This window comes from Streptopelia decaocto, assembly GCF_964273445.1.
Source record: "Streptopelia decaocto genome assembly, chromosome: 22".
NCBI classification, from domain to species: domain Eukaryota; kingdom Metazoa; phylum Chordata; class Aves; order Columbiformes; family Columbidae; genus Streptopelia; species Streptopelia decaocto.
This window is the reverse complement of record NC_138677.1, coordinates 4,321,940-4,337,355: the sequence shown is the minus strand read 5'-3', so window position 1 is coordinate 4,337,355 and position 15,416 is coordinate 4,321,940. Positions and strand designations below refer to the sequence as shown.

The following is a 15,416-nucleotide window of genomic DNA, read 5'->3' as shown; positions in this document are numbered from 1 at the left end:
CTGGCTGCACCCCCCTGGGCATCGCTGCCCTGTGCCTCAGTTTCCCTCCCTGTGCGTTGCCCTGGGATGAAGGCTTGAGGAAGAGTTGCTGCAATGCTGGCAGACTGGAGTGCCCGTCTCCTCCTCGGCACCCAGAAACAGGGCCTGACCTCCCCAGCACCCCGGGGGAAAACGCGACACCCTGTCCCTGCAACCCCAGTGCTGTGGGCTGCTTCCCGCCCCCCCCCAGCAGGAGCTCACCCCCTGTCCACGATCTCGTCCACCACCAGGAATGTCCCCTCCATGTTGTCCAGCAGCCAGCGCTTCTCCACCTCCTTCCTACAGGTAGGACGTCACCACACCTGGTCACAGTCATGGGCTGGGGTCCTGTGCAAGGTGCTGGGACCCAGACCCCCATATCCCAAAGCAGCACCGGCCCTGTCCCACGCAGGGTGCTTGGGGACAGGGGTCTCACACGATCTCCCTGTGCCCTGCCTCAGTTTCCCCACCCGAAGCAGGTGGGTTTGGGGCTGGGTGGCCCGGGGACTCACCGCAGGAGGTGGCCGAGGGCGTCGAGGAGACAGGTGAGCACGGCCAGGAGCATCAGCTGTGGGAGAACGGGGTGTCCGTGGGGGTGTCCGTGGGGGTGTCAGTGGGGGTGTCAGTGGGGCTGCCCCCCACACCTACCTCATTCTCCTGGCAGCCCCCCACCACATAGAAGAAGAGGTCAACGCTGCTCCTGTAGACAACCGTGAGTCCTTCCAGGCAGGCGATCTCACCTGACAGGTGACACAGGGACACGGGATTGTGCCAGAGGGGACGCTGCTCCAAGCCCGGTGCCCCCACAGCATTAAATTCCTGAGCGGGACCCCCGCTCACCCCCCGCCCGCTGGCTCTGGCTGAAGATGCTCCTCTCGAAGGCCGCCTGCTCCTTGGCTGTGGGGAAGGTCCCGTCGTAGTACTGGGGGGATATGGGGGTCAGCGCTGGCAGCACAACCCCTGCGTGGGGTGGGGGTGCTGGGGCCAACCCCCACTGGGACCCCCCAAGGTCAGCACCAGGACCCCCTGAGATCCCGCAGCTTAGCGGGGGGAGATGCCTGAGCTGGGGTGCGCAGGGGGGGCCCTGGGCAGTGTGCCCTGGGGAAACCGAGGCGGGGGGCCGGGCTGCACCTTGGCCAGGAGGCGCTGGCCGCGGCTGTCCAGGATGAGCAGCGCCTTCACCGTGAACAGCGACGGCTCCTGGGGAGGGCGCCGGGGGCTCAGCCCTGCGGCGGGGCCACAGCCCCCCCCCGCCCCGGGATCCCCTGCATTCCCTCCCTTGGGGTCCCCCCAAGTCCAGGTTTTGGGGACACCCTTTGCTCCCCCACCCCCTTTGCTCCCTGTCCCCCTCTTGCTCCCTGATCCCCCAAAATTTCCTCATTTCCACTCTTCTTCCCGTTTCTCCCCCTGTCCCCCCCCCGCCCCGTTCCTCCCATCCCTGTCTCCCAGCTCCCTCAGTTTCACCCTGTTCCCCCCGCTCTGTCCCACTCCCACCACCAGCCCCTTCCCCCCCCATTGCCCCCCCGGCTCCCCGACATTTATCCCCATCACCCCCTGGTCTCCCCGTCCCTCCCGTTTTCCCCCGTGTTTTTCCCGTGATTTCCCCCCTCCCGTTTTTTTTCTCCCCCGCGTTTCCCCCCCTCATGTTTTTCCTCCTTTTTTTCCCAAATTTCTCCTCCCCGTTTTTTTCCCCCGTTTCTCCCCCGTCCCGCCGCGGCCGCACGAAGTTCCCGGTGGGGCCGGGGAGCCCCGGTCCCGTCCCGACCCCGTCCCGGCCGCACCGGCCCCGCGGGCTCCATGGCTCCCCGGGCCCCCCCGCGCTGCCGTACCCGCCCCCCCGCCAGCTCCGCCCCGAACCCCCCCCGGGCTCCGGCCCCACTGGGACCGGCAGGAGAAGGAACGGGGGGGTCCCCGGGTGGGGGTCCCAAAACCCCGTATGCTGCTGTGGGGGGTGGGGGGACACGCGTGGCCGTGGGAGCTGTTCTCCCGGTGCCCCCCCCGCCCCCCGACACCCGGGCACCTTGTTTGGGAAAGCACCAACCCGGGAGGGAATGGAGGCTGGGACCCCCGTGCAACCCCAAATTATGGGGTTCAGGGAAGCCCCTGGTGGGGAGGAAGACTCAGCAGTGGGGTGTGGGGGGGACACCCCTCGCCCAACCTTTGCTGCCTTTAATTTGGGGTCACTCCCCCGGGTGACCAGGGGAGGTGAGGGGGGTCCTGCCAAGCTGTGGGTTCTGCCGGGGGGTCGGTACTGAAAGCCCCGAAAGCCTTTTGCCTGCCCGAGCAGGGTGCAGCGCCGGGGCCGCCTGCCAGCGCTGCAAATAGCCCCGCGGTGGGGGGGAGACACTAAAAATAACCCCCCGGGGCAGCCCGGCTCGGGTTGCTGGCGGGTGGCTGCCCACGGCCCTGCGGAGCGTGGCCAGAGGCTTTTAGGACACTCCATTCACCCGTTTTCCCCGTGGGGTGCAGGGGGGGAAGGGGGAGACGGTGCTTGAATAGCACCTGAATAACGCAGCCCCCCCAAATTCACAGAGGGGGACCCGCTCTGGCAATGGGGCCGTGCCCGTGGCTCGCCGGGGCCGCCGCCGTTTCCCCAGCAAGTTGCGGGTTGCGGCACGCGGGGCCGCACCCCGCGTTTCGTGGGTGTCTCGTGGTTTGTTTTCCACATGAGTGAGATGGAGCAGCCGGGGCAGCGCGAGCCCGTGACCCAAAATCGCTGGGGTCTGGGTGCTGCCAGGCTCCCCGGGCCGTGCCGGGGCGCTCGGGGGCCTCCCGCTCGCAGCCTCGGGGCTCTCCGGGTTTGGGGGGACGCGCAGCGCGTCCCCCATCTCTCAGCTGTGCAGAGAGCTTGGTCCTTGCCGTGAAAATAAACAGGGGGTGCTGTGCTGGGCAGACGCCCCGCCGGGAAACCTCACCCGCTGCGGGGTGTGGGAGCCCACGCGCCTTTCCCACCTTTTTTTTTTTTCTTTCCAGATGAACTATTGTCTCTGGCATCCTGTTTATCCCGGCGGGTTTCTGGGGCAGGGAGGAGGGCGGCTGGGTTGGGCAGGAATCGCAGGCAGGGCTGGCGCTGCCCGCGCTCGCACCTGCCGGGCCCCCCGCCCGCGGGCGCCGGCGCTGCTTTGGGCAGGAAGCACCGGGGAAGGGAAAAACACCCTGCTCAGGTCCTCGGGCACGCGGGGAGGCGGTTGGTTGGGCTGAGCTGCAGCCTTGATGTCCCCTCTGCCAGCTGGTTTCTCTCTCAAAAGGCACCGAAGGTCGAGAGCGCGGTTGCTCAGCCATAGAATCATTTCAGCTGGAAGAGACCCTGAGGATCACGGAGTCCAAACATTCTCTGACCCACCCGTGCCCCCAGAACCTCGTCTGAACGCCTTTAAACCCTCCAGGGATGGTGACTCCAGCACTGCCCCGGGCAGCCTGTTCAATGCCCCACAGCCCTTTGGGGAAGAAATTGTTCCTAAATCCAACCTCAGCCTCCCCTGGCGCAACTCGAGGCCGTTTCCTCTGCTCCTATCACTTGCTACTTGGGGGCAGAGAACAACCCCCTCCATGCTCCAACCTCCTTTCAGGTCAAACTCAAACGTGCCCATGGGTCCCCCCTCGCCCTGCGCTGGGCATGGGGCACCCGCTGCCATGGCAACAGCCCCGGGGCGGTGTCCCGGCGCTGCGGGGATTGGTGAGCGCCGCTGCCACTCAAGCGCCCAGACGGACGGCTGGCTCGCTGGGCGTCGTCTCATTGGTAGCTGCCGCTGTCGCTCGGCGGGGATCTCGCGTTCCATTGGGCTGACGCCTTGTCACTCAATCTCTGAGGGGGGCGGGTCGCGTTGAATGGGTTCTCCTCTCTGATTGGCCCAGCGCGCGACCGCCGGGCCAAGCACGAGGTCCAGCGGCGCTGCCCGCGCGCCGATTGGCCGCTCAGCCTGTCCATCCGAGCGGCGGCGGGGGCGGGAGCAACACCTCACCGCCGCCTCCCATTGGGCCGCCGCTTCGTCCCGCCTCCCTTTTCCGGGCGCCGATTGGCGGCGCCGCCGCGCGAGGCGGGAGGGGGGAGGTGGTTGGCCAGGGTGGGGAGCGGGAGCGGGACCGGCGGCGGCGGCGGGGCCGGGGCCGACACCGAGCGGCGGCGGCGAGCGGGTAGCGGCGGGCGGCGGCGCGGAGCGGCGGGCGGGGGGGCCGCGGCGGCGGTGGCGGCGCGGGGGGGGCGCGCCGGGCCGGGCCGAGGGGCGGGCGGCGCTGAGGGGACGGCGAGGCCGCGCGGGGGGGCGGGTCACGAGGCGCGGGGGGGTCTTAAAGGGCCCGGGGCGGGAGCGCGGGGGGCGGCGGCGGCACATGGACCCGCTCGGCAGCGCCGGGAGCCCCAGCGCCGGGAGAACGGGCAGCGCCGGGGCCTGGCGGCTCCTCCCGGGCAGCGGGAGCCGCCCCGGCGGGCTGGGGGCGGCCCGGAAGGTCGGGCCGGGGCCGCGGCGGGAGGGGCGAGCCCGGGGCTTCCCCGGCCGGGCTTGTTTTGGTGCCCGTGGAAAAGCCCCTGACGGGTTTTTGTAGAGCCGCTGGAAACTGGGCTAAGGAGTGAAAGGGAGTCGGAGGCGGATTCCTTCAGAGAGAGGGGAAGTTGACGCACCGGCCTAAGAATAGCTCAGGGAGGGGAAGTATGGACAATATTGTCACCCAAGGTAACTGCGTGTGTCTCTGTGCCTGCCCGGCTTGTCCCGGGAAAATCGGCCTTTCAGGCAGCGCTCGCTCGCCTTTTCGGGGCCCCCGCGCGCGGGGAAGGCGCCGTGGGGCGGGTGGCGGCTCGGTGCGCGGCGCCCAGGGTGGTGCCTCGCCCGCGCGTTATCGCCTTTGCTCTCCGGTTGTGTTTCAGCTGCTGATGAAACTCCAGCCAGAAGCGGGGGAGTCGTTGGACCTTCCCATGATCGGGACCTTTGACTCGTAAAAGGCTCCTCCGAGAAGCCGGGCAGAGCAGAGGAGGAAGGAGCCGCCGGTGCCCGGGGGGTCAGACCCTGTCCCGCAGCGTGGGGAGTCGGGGGGCCAGAGCAACCTGCTGTATGTGGAGTTTTCGGACAGTGAGTCACATGGATTTTTACGTAGCCGCGTGGTTTGTGTTCCAAAACAGTTTTGAAGAAGAGGAAAGGGCAGGAGGGGGTGGAGGCTGTGTCGTCTGGGGAGGGTTTGTTGCTTCTCGAGTTTTAAATCTTGACTTACACTCTGCTGGCTGACCAGTGAGTTCCAGAAATTGAAAAGGAAAACAAAGCCCTCCTGAACCCGGAGTCCTGAACATTCTTTAGACTTTTATCCTGTTGTTTAGTGATAACCTGAACTCTGAAGTCATCGCTTTATTATGTTTGTTTGAAAGTGGGGCAGAGGAAAGACAAACCCAACCAACCTGTTGTGTGGAGAATTCATCTGACGCCGATTTTTTGTTTGGGTTTTTTTCTGTTTAATTCTCAAACCCTCCACCCGTTTTCTTTTCTCCTCTGCCAGAAATGCTTTCTCTGAAGAAATACTTCACCGAAGGCCTCATCCAGTTCACCATTCTCCTCAGCTTGATCGGCGTTCGCGTGGACGTGGACACCTACCTGAACTCACAGCTCCCCCCTCTCCGGGAGATCATTCTTGGCCAGAGCTCTGCTTACACCCAGACCCAGTTTCACAACCTGCGCAACACCTTGGACGGCTATGGCATCCACCCAAAAAGCGTAGACCTGGACTATTACTTCACCGCCCGCAGGCTGCTCAACCAGGTGAGGGCCCTGGACAGGTTTCAGGTCCCCAGCACCGAGGTCAACGCGTGGCTGGTGCACAGAGACCCCGAGGGCTCCGTCCCCGGCAGCCAGCCCAGCGCCGGCATCGCCCTCGAGAACGGCGGCGGATTGCAGGATGGGAGCAGCCCCGACAGCGGCGTGAGGGAGAGCGGGGCCGAGCAAGGCTTTGGGGAAGAACTGGAAGATTTGGGAGCGGTGGCTGCGCCGGTGAACGGGGATCTGACCAAGGAGGTAGGCAGGAGATTCTTTTGCCTGTGGCGGGGGGGAAAGGGAGCGCTTACCCTCCGGGATCCGTCCGAGGGAGCGGGACTCTGCACGTTTAGCGCTTGGGAACAGCGGGTTCCCGCTTGGGAACGGTCTAATGCTAAATGATGGTTCAGTTAGAGGCTCCAGGGGTATGTGTGGGGTGGCTTTTCCTTTTTGTTTGCTTTATTATTGGTCTGAAAGTAATAGCGAGAGGAGGGGGAGGGGATTGGGGTCAGCCTTTCAACCTGTGCGTGTAACTCAGTGTTGTGAAACCAGTAAGAGGAGGCTGGGAAACCAGCCGGGCGTTGGGTAACAGGCTCGTCGGCGGGGCCGAGCGGGCGGTTGGTTCCTGGGCTCTGGAGCGGCTCCAGCAGAGATGTTTATTGCCGGGTTTCCACCGCAGGCAGGCGGGGAGAGGTGAACTGGAAAGCGGGTTGATTTTCCCTGCACACGCACAACCTTTTGGGCGGCTGTGATGCAACGCGGGGCCCCGGGAGCCGCCGCTCTTGTTCCTTTTTGGCACCGCTCTCTTTGTCACGGCACGTTCGGCGTCTCCCCGGCCACGCTGCGGGGGGGACGTTAGTGCCGATTGGCAACGTCGGCTTCTTCCAGCGTCACTCTCGCGTCTCGTAAATTGTTTTTTCGGGTGAGCCGCTGAGGCGTCTGGGCGCGGAAAGAGCCGAATTCGGCCGCTGCCACCCCTGTCCCCGCAGCGAGGGGCGGGCAGCTGTCGCGGATGCCTGAGGCTTTTGTCATGTGGAACGGGCCGGGGGGAGCGGCGTGAACGCATGCACGCCCGCGAGACAAAGGTGACGGTGGTTCCGGGGCCGGTGTCGGTGCCCGAGCAGCGGGACGGAGCCTCGGCCGTGCCCGCGGGGATCTGGTACCTCCGAAAGAGCCAAAACCCCACTTGGGTTCTGTGATTGTGCCCTTGGAGGTGTCGGTGAGGGGAGTTTTGCTCTGAGGGTCACGGAACATGAGGAAAACGTTGTCAAATTTGGCTTTTTGGCTGATAATTGCGAGGGGTCACTCCCCATCTTGGGAACAGCGAGGAATTTGGTGAAATGCCTCATACAAGGTCACGTCCAGCCCCTGGGAGACTTTGCTGCCCGTTCCTGAGTCTGGTGGTGTCAGCGGAGGGTGTGGGGCCTGGGGAGCCTTTCCAGCCTGGGACAGAGCAGATTTGGGTGTGAAACGCTGCAGATTTGGGCGGCCAGAGGCCACTAATGCTGCTGTTTTTCAGAGGCCTCTTTATTTCTGCTTTAAACCCAGTCCTGCTGGAGATGCTGTCGCTGCAAACCCGCCCAGCTGGGGCTGGACGTGCAGGGGGTGAAACCCCCGGGTGGGAAACGCTCCCCCCGCGCTGGGGGGTCTGGGGCTGCGCCGTCCCCGATCCCGGCTCTCCGGGCGTCCGTGCGCTTCCGCACGTCCCTATTTCCCATCTTTTCCCCCCAAAGCCCTGGTTTGGACAGCAGGGGCGGGTGTTATTGCGCCCACGAGGTGCGATGTTCAGTGTGGGGCACAGCGCCAGGAATCCCCGTCTGCCCGTGTCACACGTCACCTTGTCACCGCTGTCACGCCGCCACATCCCCCTTCCACCCCCCCGGGGCCACCACGACCCCTCTTGCTGCTGCTGTAAGCACCCAGTCTGGTTTCAAAGCGTTACCCCAGGCGGGTGGTTTTATTTTTTGGGGGGGTTTCTTGTATTTTTGGCTGGGAATGCCGCAGGAGCCGCAGCTCCCGCCGCAGCCGCCTCGGGAAGCACCTGCAGGCTCCGTCCCCCCCGCCCCGTTCGTTAGCGGACGGGGATAATTTGCAGACAGCTTTAGGGTCGGGCTTTGCCTCTTTTTTTTTCCCACTTCTCCTGGGACTTAAAATCTTGCGACCCCCGGCGGGTCCGGCGCGACCTTGCTGGGGGATTACGGCTGTTATTAATAATTTTAGGAGCTGGAGCTCGCCCTGGGGCGCGGGGCGTGCAGCCGCCACCCTGGGGACCATCCAAATTGAGGAATTATTCTATATTTTTCTAGTTTTTTTCCTCGTTATCCTGAGGCCGAGGCTCGGGCTGGTCCCCGGGACGCTGCTCTGCAGCATTGGGGGTGGGGAGGGCGGGCGGCTCCACCGCCCGGTGCCGTTTCCACAACACGAGGATAAAAATACGCGGCCGCCAGACATGTGATGAGCCGCCGTGCTCAGTCTTGGCCCGGGGCGCCGCACCGGGGCCGGGGGGGATCCCCTTACACTTGGCCTCGCCGCTCCAGCTTCCCGGGAGAACCGTGCCCGGTGCGGGGGGGTGGGTTTGCGGGTGAGGAGCAAGCGGGGGCTGCATGGGGGTGGGGGGGAGCGCCCGCTGCGGGCCGGGGGTCCCGGGGGAGGGAGCCAAGGTCACCCCGGCCTTGCGTTCCCCGGGGGCTCCGCCGGGCCCGGACGGGCCCCCCCGGTGCAGGGCGAGGCCGGGGGGGGGCGGCTCCGCTGCGCCAGGGCGGGGAGCGGCCCGGTGGGCGCCGCGCGGCCGCTCCTCCGCTTCCCATTGGGCGAGGCCGTGGCTCCCGCCGGCTCGGATTGGTCGGGGCGGCGGCTGGCGGTGGCGCGGATTGGCCGCGGCCGCCGCCCGGGTGAGGGGCGGGGCTCGGCGGCCCGGCGGCGGAGGGGGCGTGGCCCCGCGGCGCCGCCGCATCCCGGCGGGGGGGGCGGGGCTTGGCGGCCGCCGCAGCCAAGGTAACGGGGGGAGGGGCGGGCGGGGCCGCCGCAGCCCGGCCCGGGCAGGGCGGCGGGAGCCGAGCCCAGCCGAGCCCGGCCCAGCCGAGCCCGGCCCAGCCGAGCGGGGGGCGCCGCAGCCGCTGCACCGGGGGGGCGGCTCCTGCCGCCGCAGCGGGGCCGCGGGGCACCTGTGGCCGGTGGGGCGGAGCGCGGCTCCCCCAGCCGCCTCGGCCGGCGATGCGTGCGCGGCGCCGCGCCCCGGCCAGCCCGCCCCCCCCGCTGCCCCGGGGACCATGATCGGTGCGCGCCGCGGCCCGGGCGGCAGCTGGGGCCATGAGAAAGGTACCGGGGGCTGCCGGGCGGGGGCCGGCGGCGCGGGGGGCGGCGGGGGTGCCGGGGGCGGGGGGCTGCGGGGAGCCCGGGCGCCGGCGGCGGCTCAAGTTGCATCAGGTGGGTGGAAATGCGGGGATTTTCCTGCCCGCGCACCCCACCCCTTATGCAAATGGCCGGGATGGCACCACGGGCTGATGCAAAAGGCGGCCCCGGCGCAGCCCCCGCCGCGACACGGGCCCGGGCGGCCCCAGCCGCCTCTCCCGGCGGCGGGCGGGCGGGCGGCCATGGGCGGCGGGGAGGGGACAACCGGCCGCAGCCGCCATGCAGCACCCGCAGAGCCGGGGACCCCCCCGGGCGGAGCGGCCGGGAGCCCGGCGGGTGCGGGTCGGGCTTGGGGGGGCCCTTGGGAGGGGCCGGGGGGTGGGGACCCCGGGCCGGGGCTGAAGGAAAATCCGGTGTGTCTTTCAGGACATCGATTTGATTGACATCCTGTGGAGACAGGATATTGATCTCGGCGCTGGGCGAGAGATTTTTGACTACAGCCACCGGCAGAAGGAGAGCGAAGTGGACAAAGAGCTGAGCGATGGGAGGGAGCGCGGGGACGGCTGGAGGAGCGGAGGGAACCAGATCCTGGAGAGGAACCTGCTAGTGGATGGAGAGACCGGGGAGAGTTTCCCTGCGCAGGTAACGGCCCCGGGGTCTGCGGCGCGGGGGGGCCGCGAGCGGCGTCACGTGTGCCTTTCACCGGGGACCCGCAGGAGGAGGGTTTGCCCGGCTGGACGAGGGGCTTTGACGCTGGGAAGGCGCCGGTTGCCCGCGGGCAGCGCGAATGCCCGTGTCACTGTCACTGTGGCGCTGGGACGGGGGCGGCCGCTTCTCGGTGCGCTTTGGGGCGCCCGGCAGGGTCCCCTCGCTTCCCTGCGGCGCCGGGGGCTGCTCTGACGGAGCCTGCGAGGGACTGGGTGGGGCCTCTGGCTCTTTTTGGCTGCGCTGTGACGAAGCCCTTGCTGCAAGGAGCTGGTTTCTCGTCGCCGCCTCCCTCATCCCGCGGCTACGGCTGCTCGTGTTTCCCGGCAGGCGCCCGGCGCGGAGGATCAGACCGCCCTGTCGCTGGAGGAGTGCCTTAGGCTGCTGGAGGCCACCTTCCCGTTCGGGGACAACCCGGAGGTGAGCGGATGGGGCGACGGCTGCTGTCTCTCATACCCCTAACCCGGACTGCAGAACCGGCAGTAAATTGGGTTAACCTGCTTAAGGAGGCTCCAGGCATCGTGCCTGCGAAACCAGCGGTGTGTGTGTGCAGGGGGGTGCTCACGATTAATTAAAGACTTCTGGCTTAGCTTCTAATTAGTTCACAGTGAACTGTGGAGGAATAACTGCGCCCAGTTTGCTTTGAACAAAGCAGGAGGGGGGCGGCGGGGCAGCGGGGTGGCCGCGCTGACTCCCCTCCCGCCGCAGTTCCCGCCCGCGGACGTGTCCCCCCTGAGCGAGGCCGTGCCCGGCGACGGCGGCTCCGCGGGCGGCCCCGGCGCCCTCCTGCCGCCCCTCCTCGCCGACACCGAGTCGCCCTTCGACCTGGAGCAGCAGTGGCAGGACCTCATGTCCATCATGGAGATGCAGGTGAGCTCCGGGGGGCGTGGGGACGGCGTTTGCCCCTCCAGGCAGATTTCGGTTTGGGGGTTGTGCCGAATACTCGGTTCATGGATGGTTGCGGTTCGGGGCCGGGGGTTTTGCCCCAGCCTGCAGATGCTGCTGGGCCACCCGAGAGCGGCTTCCGCAGGATCTGGAAGCGTCGTCCTGGCTCTTCTTGGCAAGGGCCGCGGAGCAGCAGGGCTGGAGCGCGGCTCCCTCACCCAGCTGTTTCTTGTCTCTTCCAGGCGATGGAAGTGAACAACACGACCGCCGAACCCCTGTACAACGGCACGAGCGGAGACCTGCTGGCTTCCAACTACAGCCTGGCCCCCGGCACCCCCATCAACCAGAACGTCAGCCTGCATCAGGCCTCGCTGGGGGGCTGCTCGCAGGATTTCCCCCTCTTCGGCGCCGAGATGGAGAGCCCCTCCATGGCCGGCAGCTCGGCCCTGCTCCAGCTGGTGCCGGACAACTCCACCGGCCTCAACGCCACCTTCGGCGCCACCAACCTGAGCGGGATCTTCTTCCCGCCGCAGCTGAACGGCACCGGTAACGAGACGGGCGGCCCCGAGCTGCCCGACCCGCTGGGCGGGCTGCTGGACGAGGCCATGCTGGACGAGATCAGCCTGATGGACCTGGCCATCGAGGAGGGCTTCAACCCCGGGCAGGCCTCGCAGCTCGAGGAGGAGTTTGACTCCGACTCGGGGCTCTCGCTGGATTCCGGCCACAGTCCCGCTTCGCTGAGCAGCTCGGAAGCCTCGTCCTCGTCCTCCTCGTCCTCCTCGTCTTCATCCTCCTCCTCGTTTTCCGAGGAAGGAGCTGTCGGCTACAGCTCGGACTCGGAAAACGTGGACTTCGAAGAGGCGGAAGGGGCGGTTGGCTACCAGCCAGAGTACAGCAAGTTCTGCCGCATGAGCTTCCAGGAGCCCTCGCAGCTGCAGTACCTGCCCTACCTGGAGCACGTCGGCCACAACCACACGTACAACATGGCCCCGGGGGACCCCGAGGAGCCCAAACCCCCCAGCGCCGGCAAGAAGAGCGGCAAGGAGAAACCATCCGAGTTCCTGGACAAGCAGATGAGCCGGGACGAGCACCGCGCCAGGGCCATGAAGATCCCGTTCACCAACGACAAGATCATCAACCTGCCCGTGGAGGAGTTCAACGAGCTCCTGTCCAAGTACCAGCTCAGCGAGGCCCAGCTCAGCCTGATCCGCGACATCCGCCGGCGCGGCAAGAACAAGATGGCAGCGCAGAACTGCCGCAAGAGGAAGCTGGACACCATCCTCAACCTGGAACGCGACGTCGAGGACTTGCAGCGCGACAAGTCCAAACTGCTCAGGGAGAAGGTGGAGTTTCTCAAATCCATCCGCCAGATGAAGCAAAAGGTGCAGAATCTTTACCAAGAAGTGTTCGGGCGCCTGCGGGACGAGAACGGGCGGCCCTACTCCCCCAGCCAGTACGCGCTGCAGTACGCCAGCGACGGCAGCGTCATCCTGATCCCCCGCGCCGTGGCCGAGCAGCAGTCGCGGCGGCAGGAACGCAAACAGAAGGACCGGAGGAAGTGAGGGGACGCGCGGCCGGAGGAGCGGGACCCCCGCGCCGGGGAGAACTGCGGAAGGGCTGAGCCTGGAAGTACTTTGGAGGAACTTTCATGCCTTCTTACCCGATATATCTTCTCAAAAACCACAAACAATCCCACAAACCGAGGCGAACTGCTGCCGGTCGGGGCCGGGAGAGCTGCGGCTTCCCCGGGGGGTCGGGGAGCGGCCCCCGCGCAGCCCGGACCGTGGGCGCAGGACACGGAGCTGCCACCGCGCGGGGACACGGGCACAGCTGGAAAAACTACTGTTAGGAACTGGCTTTCAGTAAGAAAAGAGGTTTAAGCAAACGAACTTCAAGTTATAGGAGAGACGTTTTTCTGAACTTCCAAAGTTCTGTGATTTCAGGTAGTTGTTTTATTTTTCTCTTTTATTTTTTTTTTTTTCCCTCCCCCCTTTTCTTTTTGTTCTCCCTGAACCGGTTTTGACATCGGTGTGTGTGATTCGACCCGACTTAATTCCAGATTAACCACCATCCCTCCCTAGATCAGACCGGTGCACGCGTGGAAACACAAGTGGGTGTGAATTCCATTAACCCTTTCCACTCCGGGGGGGTCCCGGGATGGGGATCAGTCCCTGTCCCAGCGAGAGCTTTAGGAGTTTGGGAGGGAAGGTTCTGGAGCTGGGGGGGGTTAAGGGAGCTGGTGCCACACGTGTCCCCGCCGCTCGGAGGACGTCACTGCCACCGACCCCGCTCCGCAAACAGCACAAGGGAGCGGGGGCACGCGGAGCAGCGAGCTGGTAGCATTCCTGGTTCTGAACCGCGCTTGGATTTTTCAGGTTTAGGTTATTTTTGTTTAGGGCTTCAGCCCCGTTTTTCCCTGTAGGGTCTTAGCGTGCTTGTGTTGAGTACAAGGGAGAAGCCCAAACCCTCAGAGCTGCTAAATGTTCTCTTTGCCATAAAGATTCCGTGTAACCGTGTGATCACATTATAGGATTCTCTTCTGTCCCCAGGTGTTGGTCTGATTGATTCCTTTGTTTTCCGGAGGGGGGTGGGGGTAGTGCCTTGATCACTGTCGGTCCCCGTCAGGGCGACCATCCTAGAGCTGTATGTACAATATAGCACAGCTGGGAGCCAACCGACTTTACCAGCAACTCAAAAGGCTTAAAAAGAGAAAAAAAATTAAAGAAAAAAAGGCTTTTCCAAGCCCGTCCTGTGCACGTGACGTGGGGTGAGGCCGGAGGGAGCATGTGGGGTGGGAACTCAAGGGAAGGAAACTGGAACGCAGGAGGGAGCTGCCCAGAGGGGCCGTGTGGGATCCGGGGGGATCGGGGGGTCCCCGTGGCCCCAACAGCGCGAGACAAACTCACCGAGACCCCTCGGGACCCCCGGACTCAGCTCCAGCGGCTTTACTGACGCGCGAGACGAAGCACAAGTGGTGATGTGGGTGTGGGGAGGTTGGAAGGGAGCCCTGCGTGGATGTTTTAAATTATTTTTTTTTTTCCTCTTAGAAACTTTATTTTAATGATCTGTGACCTGTCAGGGAAAGAAGAGAGATTGTGTGAGCACAGGACAAAAATAAAACGGCTTATTCACTGTACGAGCATTTGGTTCGTGGATTTATTTTATTTTATTTAAAGATTAAGCGCGTCAGGGAAACGAAACGGCCTCTTGTGAGTCCTTCTCCGCTACTGTAGCTCCTGGTTTTCTTCTGCAGAGCTGGGAGCAGGGCGGGTTTGTACCCAGCGATGGAGTCGCTGTGGTCGCGGCCTCGGAGGGAGGAAAACGAGAAGCTCCTCGGTTGTAGGAAACGCTCAAAGGCTCAAACGCTCAGCGCCGGCTCAGCCGCCCTTTTTGGTTTTAATATCCTTATTTCACAACAGTATCATCTTCTTAAAGAACGCCGAGGAAAAAAGTGTGGTTCTGGTTAAAGTTGCAGCTGCGTGAAGCGAGTCCTGGGTCCCTCGGCCAAAGCTGCCGCTGTTCAAAGGCCAGGGCTGGGCCGGGCTCAGTGTGGGGCTGGGCCGGGCTCAGTGTGGGGCTGGGCCGGGCTCAGTGTGGGGCTGGGCCGGGCTCAGTGTGGGGCTGGGCCGGGCTCAGTGTGGGGCTGGGCCGGGCTCACAACCCCCCAGCACAGCCGGACTCTCCTCCCCTCCCGCCAGCGCTGCCCCAGCCCTCCCCGCGGGTTTTGGCTGCAGCTTTGGTGACGGATCCAAGTTCTTTCCATCACCAGCGGATTCACACCGGGCGCTGCAGACCCGGCTCCACCCCGGCTTAGCAGCCCCATTCCCCAGGCTGGGCTCAGCAAAGCTCTGCTCACATCCAGCCCGGCTCAAGGGCAGGCTCTGACTTTGCTGGGCCTGAGCTGCTGCCAAACGGCTCCAAAGTGGGCCAGGCGGGACCCGGGCGCTGCAGAAGGTGCCACAGGCAGCCTGGTGAACAAACCAGGATGGAGAGCGGCTCCTGGGAGCGGATGCGGCAGCCGGAGCCGCGGCCGGTGCTGCGCAGCTGCGCGTAGAAGCGGCGCTTGGGGATCCTTTGCTGCAGCTCAGCACTGGATCATCTCTCTATATTTTGTAGCTATATGTGCTTTCTCTACAGCTTTTTCCCCCGGTTTATCACGCGGTGACCCATCCCGCTCACACGGTGCCGCCACCAGTGACAACCTGTCCCAGACCCTGTGCTGGAACCCTCGGAGCCGCAGTCACATACTGGGATGGAGCAACGAGCGTCCCCCAGATCCCGCTACCACCGCCGGCCTCTGAGCCCCCGGGAACCGCAGCTCCCAATGGTCCATGAGGTGGATGCTCCCCCTTCCATCTCCGGTGATTAATACAGTTTGGTTGCTGCTGGGGCAGGGCAGACCCCATCAGCCCTGAACAGCCCCCAAAACCTCCCTGCTTGTGGCCGTCACCAAGGCCACCCACACCACGCCACGCGTGAGGTCACCTCCGTGCTCAGCCCATCACCAGAACTTCAAAAACCCACCGGGAAACGCAAACTGACCAAGTCCGTCCGACGTCCAGAGAACTGAAGTAAAAGCCACTTACCCACCCGGGTGCCGCATCGGTGGGACACACGTGCATCGAAGTCCCAAATCGCAACCGGTCCAGGGGCGAGACTGGCCCGGGACCTCCAGCCACTGACCTGTAGGACACTTCTCTTCTCCGGATGGAATTCGGCACAAAC

The 15,416-nt window shown here is 65.0% G+C and overlaps 2 protein-coding genes and 1 long non-coding RNA gene across 7 annotated transcripts; 2 read left to right on the top strand and 1 right to left on the bottom strand.

The window, feature by feature from the left end:
• Positions 1–92: 92 nt before the first annotated feature.
• On the bottom strand, positions 93–4,009 carry COPZ2 (COPI coat complex subunit zeta 2). Its single transcript, XM_082071019.1, has 6 exons — positions 1,800–4,009; positions 1,150–1,218; positions 859–940; positions 667–758; positions 531–586; positions 93–318 (listed from the first exon to the last, which is right to left on the bottom strand). Exons 1-6 carry the CDS (start codon positions 1,815–1,817, stop codon positions 237–239), a joined length of 399 nt encoding a protein of 132 aa, XP_081927145.1. The 5' UTR covers positions 1,818–4,009; the 3' UTR covers positions 93–236.
• Positions 200–863, top strand: LOC309449106. 3 transcript variants are annotated; one of them, XR_014185898.1, is made up of 3 exons: positions 216–324; positions 480–563; positions 683–863. It is a non-coding gene; the product is annotated as an uncharacterized lncRNA (long non-coding RNA). The 3 variants fall into 3 exon arrangements; XR_014185897.1 differs by lacking the exon at positions 480–563 and having other exon boundaries at positions 200–324; XR_014185899.1 differs by lacking the exon at positions 216–324 and having other exon boundaries at positions 353–563.
• A 59-nt stretch (positions 4,010–4,068) lies between the features above and the next one.
• On the top strand, positions 4,069–13,827 carry NFE2L1 (NFE2 like bZIP transcription factor 1). Of its 3 annotated transcripts, none has more exons than XM_082070652.1 (8): positions 4,069–4,152; positions 4,561–4,688; positions 4,880–5,081; positions 5,500–6,011; positions 9,528–9,743; positions 10,137–10,226; positions 10,515–10,676; positions 10,934–13,827. In XM_082070652.1, the coding sequence occupies exons 4-8, from the start codon at positions 5,502–5,504 to the stop codon at positions 12,251–12,253; spliced, it is 2,298 nt and encodes a 765-aa protein (XP_081926778.1). In that variant the 5' UTR covers positions 4,069–4,152; positions 4,561–4,688; positions 4,880–5,081; positions 5,500–5,501; the 3' UTR covers positions 12,254–13,827. The 3 variants fall into 3 exon arrangements, 2 of the variants coding, with proteins under 2 accessions (XP_081926778.1, XP_081926779.1); XR_014185861.1 differs by lacking the exon at positions 4,069–4,152 and having other exon boundaries at positions 4,335–4,688; positions 10,934–12,634; positions 12,751–13,827; XM_082070653.1 differs by lacking the exon at positions 4,561–4,688 and having other exon boundaries at positions 4,087–4,152.
• Positions 13,828–15,416: the final 1,589 nt, after the last annotated feature.